The sequence below is a fragment of the Pelmatolapia mariae genome, linkage group LG13, assembly GCF_036321145.2.
Source record: "Pelmatolapia mariae isolate MD_Pm_ZW linkage group LG13, Pm_UMD_F_2, whole genome shotgun sequence".
NCBI classification, from domain to species: domain Eukaryota; kingdom Metazoa; phylum Chordata; class Actinopteri; order Cichliformes; family Cichlidae; genus Pelmatolapia; species Pelmatolapia mariae.
Window position 1 is genome coordinate 1,753,589 of NC_086238.1, and position 14,157 is coordinate 1,767,745.

The 14,157-nt window shown below is 39.3% G+C and overlaps 1 protein-coding gene across 8 annotated transcripts in view; it reads right to left on the reverse strand.

Moving 5' to 3' along the window:
• abch1 (ATP-binding cassette, sub-family H, member 1) overlaps positions 1-14,157 on the reverse strand; it is a 39,097-nt gene that overhangs the window by 11,850 nt on the left and 13,090 nt on the right. For 6 of the 8 annotated variants that reach the window (XM_063491662.1, XM_063491660.1, XM_063491661.1 and 3 more), the window contains 11 exons: positions 13,346-13,549; positions 9,665-9,739; positions 9,230-9,404; positions 8,849-8,945; positions 8,596-8,764; positions 8,028-8,128; positions 2,620-2,690; positions 1,807-1,856; positions 1,351-1,407; positions 1,160-1,230; positions 904-992 (listed from right to left, as the gene is read on the reverse strand). In XM_063491662.1, the coding sequence (XP_063347732.1) occupies positions 904-992; positions 1,160-1,230; positions 1,351-1,407; positions 1,807-1,856; positions 2,620-2,690; positions 8,028-8,128; positions 8,596-8,764; positions 8,849-8,945; positions 9,230-9,404; positions 9,665-9,739; positions 13,346-13,549 (1,159 nt within the window). The remainder of the gene's footprint in view (positions 1-903; positions 993-1,159; positions 1,231-1,350; positions 1,408-1,806; positions 1,857-2,619; positions 2,691-8,027; positions 8,129-8,595; positions 8,765-8,848; positions 8,946-9,229; positions 9,405-9,664; positions 9,740-13,345; positions 13,550-14,157) is intronic. The other 2 variants (XM_063491667.1, XM_063491665.1) reach the window with 1 other exon arrangement.

Consider the following 14,157-nt stretch of genomic DNA (forward strand, 5'->3'; position numbering starts at 1 on the left):
GTAAACTCACTAAAAGATTTATACACATTTTACATTCACATCATTTATTTAATTAATTATGTAATGTTGCAGTCAATTTATGGGTGCCCAGTATCTATCAAATCATAATCATAACAGAGGATAAACATAAACTGCTTCTTCTCACATTATTTCTGTTCAATAACTTTTTAACTGCTCAGCTATATTATAATTTTTTTATTACAAACTAAGTCACATGTGATACCTGCAACTATAACACATTTTTGATATAATTACAAATACTCAATAAGAGATTACTATTAAGTCATAATCCATTTTAATGCTAAAAACAGCAGTTTATAAGAAGATAAAAACAAAAGGTTCTCAGTGTGTCTGCTTGCTCAGGGACATCTGCTGAACCCTACTGTGATCTTCTTACTCCCTCTAGTGGTCAAGTCATGAATTACACTTGAAACAATCCATTGATTGGATTCTTGTCACCACTATATGGTTAATACTGAACACAGACTCAGTTTATTTTATGGTTTTTCCCATTTACGTGATTCACACCAGTTCTGCAAACAATCCAAAATGGGACTTTTAGATCAGACTGTCAAATCTTGACAAGAGAAATTAAAAACATGCTTCTTACATGTACAGCTAACATTCAGATTTAGTTGAAGCTGTTTGGCAATAAGCCACAGTTATGTTATTTTTTTAGCAGGGTTAATAATTTTCTTTTTTCCTTTTGCCACTTGAGTGTAGGAGTGTTTTAAAACTAGAAATCGTGTGTACAGAAAGATTTGTCATTCTTCATCGTGGAAATGCACTTGCACACTCAAAACCTGCATAAAATTAATATGTACAGGTGCAACATGTGTACCACTACAGTGGTTTCTGTATTCGCGTGTGAGTGTGGGAGCAATGTGAGCTTTGACGGCTCACCTGCAACCCAGCATCTGTCCAAAAGCCCCTCTTTCCTCTCGAGGACAAAGGAGAGTGCTGTCAGACCCACGGCCAGGTAGAAGGTGATACTGGAGGGATCAAAAGTAGAAGAGAAGGAGGAAGTGAAATGATAAGGTGGTATGTTGTTATTATGAGCTGATGCCAAATATTTCGCAAAATTAACCAAAAGGAAATAAAAACAGGTATAGTAAGGTGTCTAATAACCTATACTTTAACCAGCACACAGTGTACTGACCTGAGCACAGCTCCAGGGGTCACAAATGTAGTAAAGTCTGTGTTTTGGCTGCCGTAGATTGGCTCCTCAAACTAGTAGAAGAAATCAAGTGATTATTTTACTTTATTATGCAGCATGTATAAACTCAAATACATTTAAGTATTTACAGTATTTAATTAAATTCAGTTGCTTTTTTCCATAAACTCTCTTACCTTTATTGGTAAGGCAACCATATATGCCATACCACCCAACTTATAATCCACAAAGGCCTGCAGACAGAGGGCAAAACATAAGTGATGCATCTGTTTTTAAGAAGACATCAGTGCTACTTCTTTATCATCTTTAAGTATTTTCATTGATTATTCAAATCAGTTTAATGTTGTTTACATAATTCTAGTTCACAACAGCTCTCGTCCACAGACCACTTAAAAAAAAAAGAGAGGTGTTTGAAAAGTTAGGTTATTTTCCAATGGCCAGCAGGGGGCGACTGTGGGAAGCACTTGTGTGCTTTCTTGGCCTAGGACCTCATTAAACGCTGTCCTGATAACTTTATGGGCTCAATCAACAACCAGGCTTCTTAAGCTGTGGCTAATAGCTCAATGATGGCTCTTGTGCACTGAAACATGGATATTTATGTATACAGCATAGACTTCACATCATATTTGTACCTGAAAGGCCTGATGTAGTTTCTTCTGCACCATGAGGGCAATTTGCCGATCTAAGAATGAAAAAAAGGGAAAACATGAGCATCTTCGTCTTGTCAGAGTCATTTTTTAATGCACACCGCTCAAAATTTAAAGGGAGCATGTAAATCACACATCAACAACTTGATGAATGAAATATTCAGGTTGAAAATCTTTGCTGATATATAGTAGAAACCAAACTTATTGACCTTTTAAGGGCTGGATTTAAAATTATACCAGAAATTAAAAATTGAAATCACAGATTGAGGCCAGTTTGTGTTATATGTCTTAGAAGTATACATGGTCCCCACATGACATCTGGCCATACTGCTGATGAGAAGGTCTACGGTGTCCTATGAGGATCTCCTCCCTGACCTGGATCAGAGTATCAGTGAGCTCCTGGACAGTCTATGGCTGCACTGGAATGCACCAATACGTGAGGTCCCATTCAGGAATTACCTGTACACTTTGGCCACATGAGGCTCAGCATTGCCCTCCACCAGGATGAACCTACTGCACCAGTTTATGGTCTGACAGTAAACTACCTTACAGCAGTCAGGGTACTGATATCTAATACAAAGAGGTCTGCTTGTGCAGGCCGAATGATATGCAGATACCATTTCATACTACCACCAGTGACAAGCAGTAGTTTGATGTAATGCCGGAATTTGATGTATGTGAGAATCCCATATTTACAATATACATTATTATAACATAAATAAAGCACACAGTATGTTTCATTCAACAACAATTATCCAAAAAGAAGAAGAAAAAGAGAAAAAATGGTTTGTGTCTTACTTGTCTGGTCCAGCCAGACGTGTATTGATCCTCCATCGATTATCTCCTGAGAGACCTGCCGCTGGAGCATCCTGTGCAATTGGGAACCAGAATTATGATCAGAAAAAAGTAGAACCTCAGCCTATCTAACAAAACACTAGAAAGTAAATTTTGCAAGCTGACAAGCTGAAAAGTGAGTGATAATCTGCTGCATCTGCACGTTTTCTAAATTTGTCTGGCAGGACAAGTTTAAATGATAGGGCAGCATACAAGACAGACAGATGGAGACAGATAAAGCATTACTGATCTATGTGATAGTTTAATCTAATCTCAGTGACCCAGGTTGAAGAATTTGGTCATTAGGACACTACAAACCCAGTGAACCTTAGGAAGGTGCATAGGAACATAACTATTCATTTTTTCCTAAGGAATCTAAATACAATTAAAACCCTGGTTATTGATATGGAACCTTATGAAAGGAGTATATGACCTTAAAAACTAAGCAGCCAAGTGAATTAATAAACAGAGTCATGCATGCATGTGACTGCAGGCTGGTAGCACTATTTAAAACTCAGAAGGTCAGCCAGGCTAATTATTATTTCTCTGACACAATTAAAGCAATGCCTCAAGTCTAGCTGAGCCACTGAGAGCATTGAACCACGTGTAATTTACTATTACTAAATTGTAACTTTGTTCTTAAATACCACTGAACTGAGTAGTGCGTGTCAGATATGTGTGTAGCCTGGAATTCCTTAAAGTATTTATTTCAGATGGTCTCACTTGGACAAACTTACTGTCTGCGTAAGTGCATAGATTAAAATTTTGATTTAGGGTGTTGCACTTTAACATAGTTCCAGTAGAAAGTATGAAACTGGTGTGCTGCACAGAGAGTTTGTAGCTACTGGAAATTTTCTGCCTTGTCCCCAGTTAGGCTTTTACAAAACCAATGTATCATTAAATTATACTGTTCTTACTCTCATAAACCTAGACTACAGTTAATCCTGGATCTACTGGTAGCAGTTGTGTTTAATCCTTTCAGGAGATGATGATGCCAATACATGGAAAGTATGCCTTCTTCTTTATTATCCAGACTTACTGACATGCAAAAAAGAAAGTGAGTGCTCTTTAATTTTTCTGGCAAAATGTTAATGTTCATGACAGCACAATCACAAAATGACTGAATAAGAATGGCTTGTTTGGAAAGGTTGCCAAGAGAACCTCTTCTCTCTAAAAGAACGTGCGAGCAGAGCTTAGCTTTGCAAAGTTGGATTTGAACAAACCAGGAGGTTGTGGAAGAATGTGAGTGCATGTGAGTCCATCTGTGCCACAACTAAAGCTTGGATGAAATTGGGTCATGAAACATGACAGTGATGCAGAGAACACCAGCAAGTGTTCCAGTGGTCCAGTCAAAGTCCAGATCAGACCTCAGTCTGATTGAAGTGCTGTCGAGGGTTCATAAAAGAGCTGTGCATAAATGAATGTCTGCGAACCTCGATGAGCTGAAGTGAAACTGTAAAGACAAGTGGGCCAAAATCCCTTCACAACAACGCGAGAGACTGATAAAGTCTGATAAAGGTTATTGTGATCGTTGTAAAAGTCAATTTATCAGTCTTTGTAATGTATCACAAGTTGTTGTTCATCTGAGGTTATATCTAAATTATCTTAGAACCTGATAAAGGCCAGGTGAATTTTTTTATTATGTCCTGGCACGGTGATTAGCACTGTTGCCTCACAGCATGAAGGTCCTGAGTTCAACTCCAATCTGGCCGTGGCCTTTCTGTGTGTCTTTCATGTTCAGCCTGTGTTTGTGTGGGTTCTCTCTGGGTACTCCAGCTTCCTCTCACAGTCCAAAGACATGCAATTATTTGGATTAGGGTAATTGATGATTCAAAATTGCCCATAGGTGTGAATGTGAGTGCGACTCTCTGTGTTAGCCCTGTGATAAACAGGCGACCTGTCCAGGGTGTACCCTGCCTCTCCCCCTGTGTCAGCTGGGATAGGCTCCAGCACCCCCCACGACCCTGATAAGGATAAGGGGAAGAGACAGGATGGATAGATGTCCTGAAACATAAAACCTTAGAATTGAAATAAAGCCACCAACTGGCAAAAACAAAGCTGTTACTGAAGAAGAAACTTCAGGAGGGAATTCATCACAGCGCTGAAATGAATCCAAAAAAAAGGGAAAAAAACGTCATAATGGTGGGTCAGATTGTGATAGGTGTGAATATCTTCATTCTCATAAGATATTAAAACGTGCATACCAAAAATACATTTGCATGAACTCCTTATCCATTCTGCCTGATCCATACGATTATTAACAGGAAACAAAAATTGGCTTCATGCTTATGTGATAACATTAAGGTCTGCTTGAGAATCAGCCAGAGTACCACTCTGCCAGAAGACACGGGAGAAGAAGCTTTTTGTTTTTCTTTTTTTGATCTGTCACATAAGAAGCACATGAGAATAAGCATCTTATTGGTCGGTGCTAAGATGCAACCTGCTCAGGTGTGTTACATACAGGAAGGACCAGACTGTCTACCCGGCAGTCTCACGCCGTGACTGACAACAACCCTGCTGCAATGACTCACCCTCACATGATTTTGAGGTGTGAGTTTGGTGTGGTGTGGCCTCTGTGAGCATTTATGTGTATCAAGACAACAGAGAGTGCATGTGAAAAAAAAAACATTTTCAGATTAATTCACCATCAGAAGAACAAATTAAACATTTTAATAAAAACAGTTTTAAAGCCACTTAGAAAAGCAAGATATTAAGCTGATTTATGTGGTCCTTTTAAGAAGAAGCAGATAAATAAATGATATATTATTTGCCGTAATGCTCATTATAATAAATATGAGAACATTTATTGGGATATTTTTGGGAAGCTGTGTACTGGGACTGAAAACATTTTAATTCAGTATTTCAGATCCATAAGCACCTGGTACTTTCCTCCGGATGATTGCACAAATACCTTTATGACTAATACTTCAGGGCTGATGTGTTTGATCACGTCAGTCATGCTGTTTGTTTTCATTGGCAACAAGAAAGCTGCACTGATTTACCTGAGGTCATAATTTCTCTTAATGGAAAACACATGCGGGATTTCCTGAATTTTATGCACTATCACCAAGGAAAATATTGGTTGGATATATTGTGAAGATTTTTATAATTATAATGAAGGCTGGTGCAAATCTTCCAGTCTACATGTCAAATTTTCCAAAGAGTCTACAACCATCCTCCAATCAGAATTGCTAAGTAAGTAAATCACCAACTTGTGAAATGATTGTTAAGGTATATAATACAGTGGCTTGCAAAAGTATACCCTAAAAGACATACCCTAAAAGACTGGCAGCTGTAATTGCAGCAAAAGGTGGTTCTACAAAGTATTGACTCAGGGGGCTGAATAATTACACCTACCCCACTTTTCAGTTATTTATTTGTAAAAAATGTTTGGAATCATGTATGATTTTTGTTCCACTTCTCACGTGTACACCACTTTGTATTGGTCTTTCACGTGGAATTCCAATAAAATTGATTCATGTTTGTGGCTGTAATGTGACAAAATGTGGAAAAGTTCAAGGGGGCCGAATACTTTTGCAAGCCACTGTAAGTGCATAGTGTTCCCTGAGGTGTGGACTGTTCGTATCGGTGTTTATCATGTTTGTGATATGAGTTTGTCAGCTGGAATGCTGCCGTGCGTCACACAGACTCATCTTGCAGAATCGGTCTGCTTTGCTGTGCGATTTGTCTGACTACTGAGAATCCCTCTGACAAACACAAACGTTCTGCCCACGTGTAGGTGCATGACATCAGCATGTGCTGCTTGAAAGGGAACTATCAAAAGTAGGGCAATGAGGAAGAAAAAGGCAGCAGGTTGTTTGTTTGCAAAGGTACATGAAAACAAGCAACAGTCTTAAGCTGAGACTTGTCATAAACAGGTCAAATATAACATGTACATCCAGACTGACTGAAGATGCTGTGTGTGCATATCTTAAAAAAAATTCTACAGCACTGGTATCTCCTTATAGAGGTGTCACAGTGATACTGTAGTGATTGTTGTCCAACTCCTCCTAGGCAAGTGCTTCAGTATTGATGAAACTTATAAGCCTATAAACTACCTACCATAATTTATAACATCTACATGGTGATTGATTAAAAAAAAGTACTGTTTCTTTTTTTGTGTATTTGTACATAGAAACTGCATGATCGAGGCCAGTTTGTGAACATACCTCATTTTTACATAAATCAAAGGTAACATCTGCATGCTCACATGGACCTTGCACATGTTTAATGGTCATCGGAAGGTTTAACACTTGGTAAGTTTTACTTTCCTAGCTGGTATGTCTTTACCATTCTCCATTATTTACTGAGGTGAAAGATGGTCAGAACTGATGACAGAGAGAGGGGAATCATTCCAGATGCTGACGCATGCTACATCCAAAGAACCACCATCAACATAAAAGGCTGCAAGTAATCAGGGCGAACGGCAGGTGTGGCCTTTCATTTCCCTTGAGATTGCCTTGGCCTTTTAATAATTTACATCCAAATTTCTATTCTTGCATTTAAAATCCGTTTTTGTTAGGGGTAAAGTGTCTGATGTGTAAAAAAAAGCCTGTTGAAAGTCATGCCGTTTCCTCTTCAAGTGAAACGGTGCTTGAAATCATATTTAGTAATTTAGCAGTAACTAAGCAATTAAGGCTTATGACTTTCGGTAGATCAATATGTACAAATAACAGAAAAGATATATATAACAATCAGCAAAAATAGCTTACGATGATAAGAACAATACCACGTACACAATAAGTTATCTTTTAACCCTGTGTTTTCATTAAATGCAATAAACCCGTCACAACTGCTCAGGTTGACTGCTGCTTCCTTGTATGACTGAAAACTTTCCCTTCACGAGGGCAAAAACAAGCATCTGGTCTTTTTTCCATAGCGACGTCTGTTTATGTTTTATGTACTTACTAAGAATTTGTGTATCTGTTGTGTTTTGAAGTTGTTACAGCATGCAAATGCTGATATTATCCACAGTAAGTCTATTTGATGTTCGTGGAGACAACAGTTTATCAGCTCTAATGAAGCGTGCTGTGAGGTCATTCCAGAGAAGTGTGTTTTATATGTATACATTCTCCTCAGCATATTTGGGATTAATAACATTTCTTCTGAAATGTTGGCTAATCTAACCAAGAAAAATGTCAAACATTTAGATCAACACAATGCAGTTTTATTCAACTCATCTGTTCTGACGCCTCCAATGCCAGTGTGGCTATTTATCCCACGTCTTTGTATTTCAAAGGTATGTCAATCATTTTTTTCTAGAGTAACATGAGGGCAATGAACATTGAGTGCAGACATGTTTTGCAGTCATAACATCAGTTACAGATGCTGATCCAGCATATCAGCTCGGTCTATGACGCTCTGTCCCTTACCGTTTAGTCAGGTAGCTGGTGAAGTTCTTGCCAAAGCCGATTACACTCCAGTACTCTCCATTATAGATTCCCTCAAAAGCTTCTTTGTGGGACAAGTTCACCTGCAGATAAAAAAAGAGAAGCAGGTTCAATTCATTCTATGTTTTAAGTTTTGTTTTCAAATGCGGATTGACCATATTCTACACCATGTTTCCTCAGCCAGTCTGAACTTCACCATATGCCACACCAGGTCAGACTAAATCAATTAAAGTTTCTGCACATTATGTATGTTACAGTTTGCTGAACAGCTATGGTTCTGTTACAGAGAGAAACAATCTTTCCTCTTCAATGATTTTCTAGAAATGGGAAGTCCTGATGTTTGTTCCTTTGTGAAACTCATTTGCTTAGAGTGAAAATAGATTTTAACAGCTGAGAAAGAAGTCTGCTACTTTGAAAATTGTACTTACTCACTTTCTCATGTGCAACCTACCAGCAGATTTACAGTAACAAAGGAAAAGTCAACAAATTCAGAATCCAAAGGTCATCATAGTTGGTGTGGATTCATATCTCTCAGGGCCAAAACAAATACCTGCTGCACACTCGAGTTGTCCAGGAAGGAGAGGAATGATTGGCTGAAAGCAGAGGGGGAGGTCTCATTGTTCACTATAGCAACCTGGATGCCCTTTGGATCTCCTCCGACACACAGACAGATGAGGGAGACCTGGATGACGGGCAGCAGGAACTGGAAACACAAAGAGCTGCCAACACAGAGTAGAATATAAAGTGTAATGAACTGGTTACTTATAGACAGTGACAAATAACCTCTGTTAACTGCATCATACCCTGGCATTCTCTTCATCCGCACCAATGTTTTGATCATCAGGGCTGCGATGTTCCTCCACTTTGGCAGCACATGTCTGGCTCGCACCTTCCAGTCCACTGAACACAAAAATGCAATATAAGTGACTGCAACTTATATTTTTAAAACAGCAGCGGTTAAAATGTTCACTTTAATCTGTGCCTCCTCTTTAAAAAGCTTTAGTGAGTTTCAACTCATTGTTTATCTTCCTGACCTGCAATTATATTATTATTATCATCCACTCCTCATACCTTTACTTTATGATGTCAGAAGCAGCTGATTTTAAAGAAGCGCTATAAAACTCCTGGCCCAGTGTTAAATGATATGCACAGGTAGAAAAAGAAAACACGCTACATGTCAGTACCTGAACATTTGAGGCTTTCCTCTGCAGGTGGAGATCCGACTCCAAGAATTGGCTGACTCTCATCCTTCCCACTCTCAAATGACTGGCTTTTGTCTAACGTTCCATCTGGAGAATCGCGTTTAGAGCCGTCCTGGTCTGACGTCTCACACAGCTGCAGGAAGGCATGCTCCAGGGTCTGCAGGACGGATAATATGGGTTAAAATTCACAAGACTACCAAAGTATAACCTTTTTTAGCCTCCTGTGTATTTGGAGAGTTTACTACAAGAGCGTGCCACAGCCATAGTTTTAATTGCAAGAGGAAAAAAAGTTCACTGTTAACTTTTATTCATATTAAAATAAGATGTAAAGCAAAAAGCAAACTAAACAACCTCCATGCCTTGACTACCAGCACCCCTGGGCACTCACACAGTCTGCTGGGATTTGAGAGTACTCACTGTTGCACAGTGCTGCTTCATGACAGCATCTGGGGGACCTTCAGCCAGCAACCGGCCGTGCCGCATGAGACCGACCTATACGACGGGAAAAAGAAAGAAGAGAGAGGTTCTCTTTTTAAAATGAGTGACTTAATTTTTTTCTTGGCAATTATTTATTTAGTTATTAAAAAAAGGGTACTAATAAATAATCATATATTTATAATTAGATGATTTATTTAGTTATAGATAAATAATCGATAAGCGTGAATGCACATTAATTTACCCAGTAAAATAATAAAAACTGAACAACAACACACACACACACACACACACACACACTGAATGTTGTTAAATGAATGTTAAATGTGTGGTTTTTATCTTCTGCAAAAGAAATGCTAAAATGTATTCTTGTCTTAATGGAAATCCAAAGTGTATCGCATATAGCTGTTGTCAGGGAGCCAAAACACACAGCTGTTTAAAGAAGCTTCTAAAGTTGTATAAGAGCGGTAAATCAGGATAAGCCAAACAGTGGATTTGTTAGCCATCTACAAAATAGCAAACTACTTCTTATTCTGTTGTGTGTGAATGGTACTCTTAGCCTATTAGTCTTTTTTAGTGGGTCAAACATGGATAAACAAAGACTGCAGCTGCTACGTGATCAGAGTTTATTTATTATACCAGAAGGCATACGACTTGTGCATGCAAGAAGCATGTTGACATGGTAAAAGCTCATTTCTCAGCAGTGGAGTGATGCATTGTTCCACTGGGTGCTCTGTCAGTTGACATACAGTGGCTTGCAAAAGTATTCGGCCCCCTTGAACTTTTCCACATTTTGTCACATTACAGCCACAAACATGAATCAATCTTATTGGAATTCCACGTGAAAGACCAATACAAAGTGGTGTACACGTGAGAAGTGGAACGAAAATCATACATGATTCCAAACATTTTTTACAAATAAATAACTGAAAAGTGGGCTGTGCGTAATTATTCAGCCCCCTGAGTCAATACTTTGTAGAACCACCTTTTGCTGCAGTTACAGCTGCCAGTCTTTTAGGGTATGTCTCTACCAGCTTTGCACATCTACAGACTGAAATTCTTGCCCATTCTTCTTTGCAAAACAGCTCCAGCTCAGTCGGATTAGATGGACAGCGTTTGTGAACAGCAGTTTTCAGATCTTGCCACAGATTCTTGATTGGATTTAGATCTGGACTTTGACTGAGCCATTCTAACACATGGATATGTTTTGTTTTAAACCATTCCATTGTTGCCCTGGCTTTATGTTTAGGGTCGTTGTCCTGCTGGAAGGTGAACCTCCGCCCCAGTCTCAAGTCTTTTGCAGACTCCAAGAGGTTTTCTTCCAAGATTGCCCTGTATTTGGCTCCATCCATCTTCCCATCAACTCTGACCAGCTTCCCTGTCCCTGCTGAAGAGAAGCACCCCCAGAGCATGATGCTGCCACCACCATATTTGACAGTGGGGATGGTGTGTTCAGAGTGATGTGCAGTGTTAGTTTTCCGCCACACATAGCATTTTGCATTTTGGCCAAAAAGTTCCATTTTGGTCTCATCTGACCAGAGCACCTTCTTCCACATGTTTGCTGTGTCCCCCACATGGCTTGTGACAAACTGCAAACGGGACTTCTTATGGTTTCTGTTAACAATGGCTTTCTTCTTGCCACTCTTCCATAAAGTCCAACTTTGTGCAGTGCACGACTAATAGTTGTCCTATAGACAGATTCCCCCACCTGAGCTGTAGATCTCTGCAGCTCGTCCAGAGTCACCATGGGCCTCTTGGCTGCATTTCTGATCAGCGCTCTCCTTGTTCGGCCTGTGACTTTAGGTGGACAGCCTTGTCTTGGTAGGTTTACAGTTGTGCCATACTCCTTCCATTTCTGAATGATGGCTTGAACAGTGCTCCGTGGGATGTTCAAGGCTTGGGAAATCTTTTTGTAGCCTAAGCCTGCTTTAAATTTCTCAATAACTTTATCCCTGACCTGTCTGGTGTGTTCTTTGGACTTCATGGTGTTGTTGCTCCCAATATTCTCTTAGACAACCTCTGAGGCCGTCACAGGGCAGCTGTATTTGTACTGACATTAGATTACACACAGGTGCACTCTATTTAGTCATTAGCACTCATCAGGCAATGTCTATGGGCAACTGACTGCACTCAGACCAAAGGGGGCTGAATAATTACGCACACCCCACTTTGCAGTTATTTATTTGTAAAAAATGTTTGGTATCATGTATGATTTTCGTTCCACTTCTCACGTGTACACCACTTTGTATTGGTCTTTCACGTGGAATTCCAATAAAATTGATTCATGTTTGTGGCTGTAATGTGACAAAATGTGGAAAAGTTCAAGGGGGCCGAATACTTTTGCAAGCCACTGTACGTTTGTCAAAGTATCACGAAGACAGAAACAAATAAGCCCATTTGTCTCAGTCCTTCACACAGATATCGTTTTAAGTGAAAATGGAGACATGGCTGAGAAGACTGAGTGGGCAGACTGGTTTTAGTGGAGACATTCTGGATCTAGGTTATAATGATTGTGACATAGATAAAGTGCTTGAACTTTGTGACAGTAAAAGACTGATCTAGATATTTTCTTTCAGTGGGAAGAATTTACTCGACTACAAGCTTTGTAAACAGCTTTTAAATTTTTAGGCCAATCTGAATTTAAATCAAGATGCACAACGAAACGTGAAACATTACACCAGCTAAATGGTGCATGAAATATCAGCTCTACAATGTGAGGCAATTGTAGGCCACTGCCACAAGCTGGGTAGATTACATTCATATCTGACACACCGTTGCCTTCTGACGTAAAAATATTATCCCTACATTGTTTTGTCCTGTCATAGCGGAGATTTTTTTAGCATAATTAACACAATATGTTTATGTATATGCGTTATATAGCAATAGGTTTAACTGGGTCACAGTAATGTTGACCTCAGAGTCAGAACATTGGGAACTCTGTACTCCTGAGTGAGTCCTGTGTGAAGCCACCATCACCACTTCTGACTGTGGAATTTCTGTGGAATTCCTACCACCACAAAACTACTACCTGACCTTCCATTGCCCTTGCCTTGCTGGTGAATTTGCAGTCATGTGAAAATGAAAGACAGAAAACTTTGGAAAAACAAAGGAATTAAGAGAGTAAGTAGCAGCCAAGTGCAGAAATAAACTTGATTAACTGATTAGTAAATGTGACCACTTCTATGACAGGTGACACCTCAGCACTGCATTAACAAATGGCCACAATATAAGCGCCTTGAGGCGACTGTTGTTGTGATTTGGCGCTATACAAATAAAATTGAATTGAAATTGAAATTGAATATTCTTGAGTGGGCATCCCAGCAATTCTGCCCAAAGGTAAGACAGTGATTAAAGAAACGCAAGAAGTACATCTCATACTCTACAGGGCTCAGTTAGCAAGTTAAAGGTTAAAGTCTTTGACAGTCCAATTAGAAAAAGACTTAACAAGTATGGCTTGTTTGGAAGGGTTGCCTGGGGAAATTCTCTCCAAGAATAACATGGCAGCACAGCTTTTCAACGGTTTTCAACGTTGCATCTGAACAAACCACAAAACTTCTGGAACAATGACCTTTGCACAGATGAGACCAAAGTGGAGATGTTCAGCCATAATGCACAACACACAACACCACATTCAACACATGAGCACAAATACAGCATACATACTGTCAATGCAGTGGTGGAGGGGCAATGATTTAGACTTGTTTTGTAGCCAAAAGACCTGTGAACCCTGCAGTCACTGAGTATACCATGAACTCCTCTGCGTAAGTATTCTAGAGTCGAACATGAGGCCGTTTGTCTGCTAGCTAAAATTCGCTCATACAATGGGAAAGTGATCCCAAGAACACCAGCCAATACATGACAGAATACCTGAAAAAGAAAAGAACAAAGATGATGCAATGGCCCAGTCTAACTCCAGACCTCAACCTGACTGTGGCAGGACATAAAGAGAGCTATGCATAAATGAATTCCCGCAAAACCTCAAAAAACTGCAAATGATGCCATAAAGAAGACTGTGCCAATGTTGCGAGAGACTGATAGAGTTATTCTAAAATCTTATAAAAAGTAAGATTTCTACATGTTTACCTCATACTTAGAGAAGAAAGACCTTACATGTTTTGTTCAACTAATAGAAAACCAATCAATAAATCAATCGGTTGTTTTGTACTGCTGTCTAGAACTATTAGCAGTACAATAGTGGTACAAGTGTAGGTTTAAGTATGAGCTATTGTCTAATGTTTGACTCTTCATTTGACACTTGTGGTTACACGAGCTACTGTGTAAATCTCTTCAGCTCTTCAGCAATTTATTGATTAGCTCATCATAACTCAAAGGTAGAGACAGTGAAAACAGCACCTATTCTCAAAACTGCTCTTTGTGTTTCACATTTCCTTGCCAACAGCTTCAGCTTTAGAAAACTGTCCCTATACAGTCTGTCCCCAATCTGCTTCCAGTCTTCAAGTTAAATTTAAACTAAA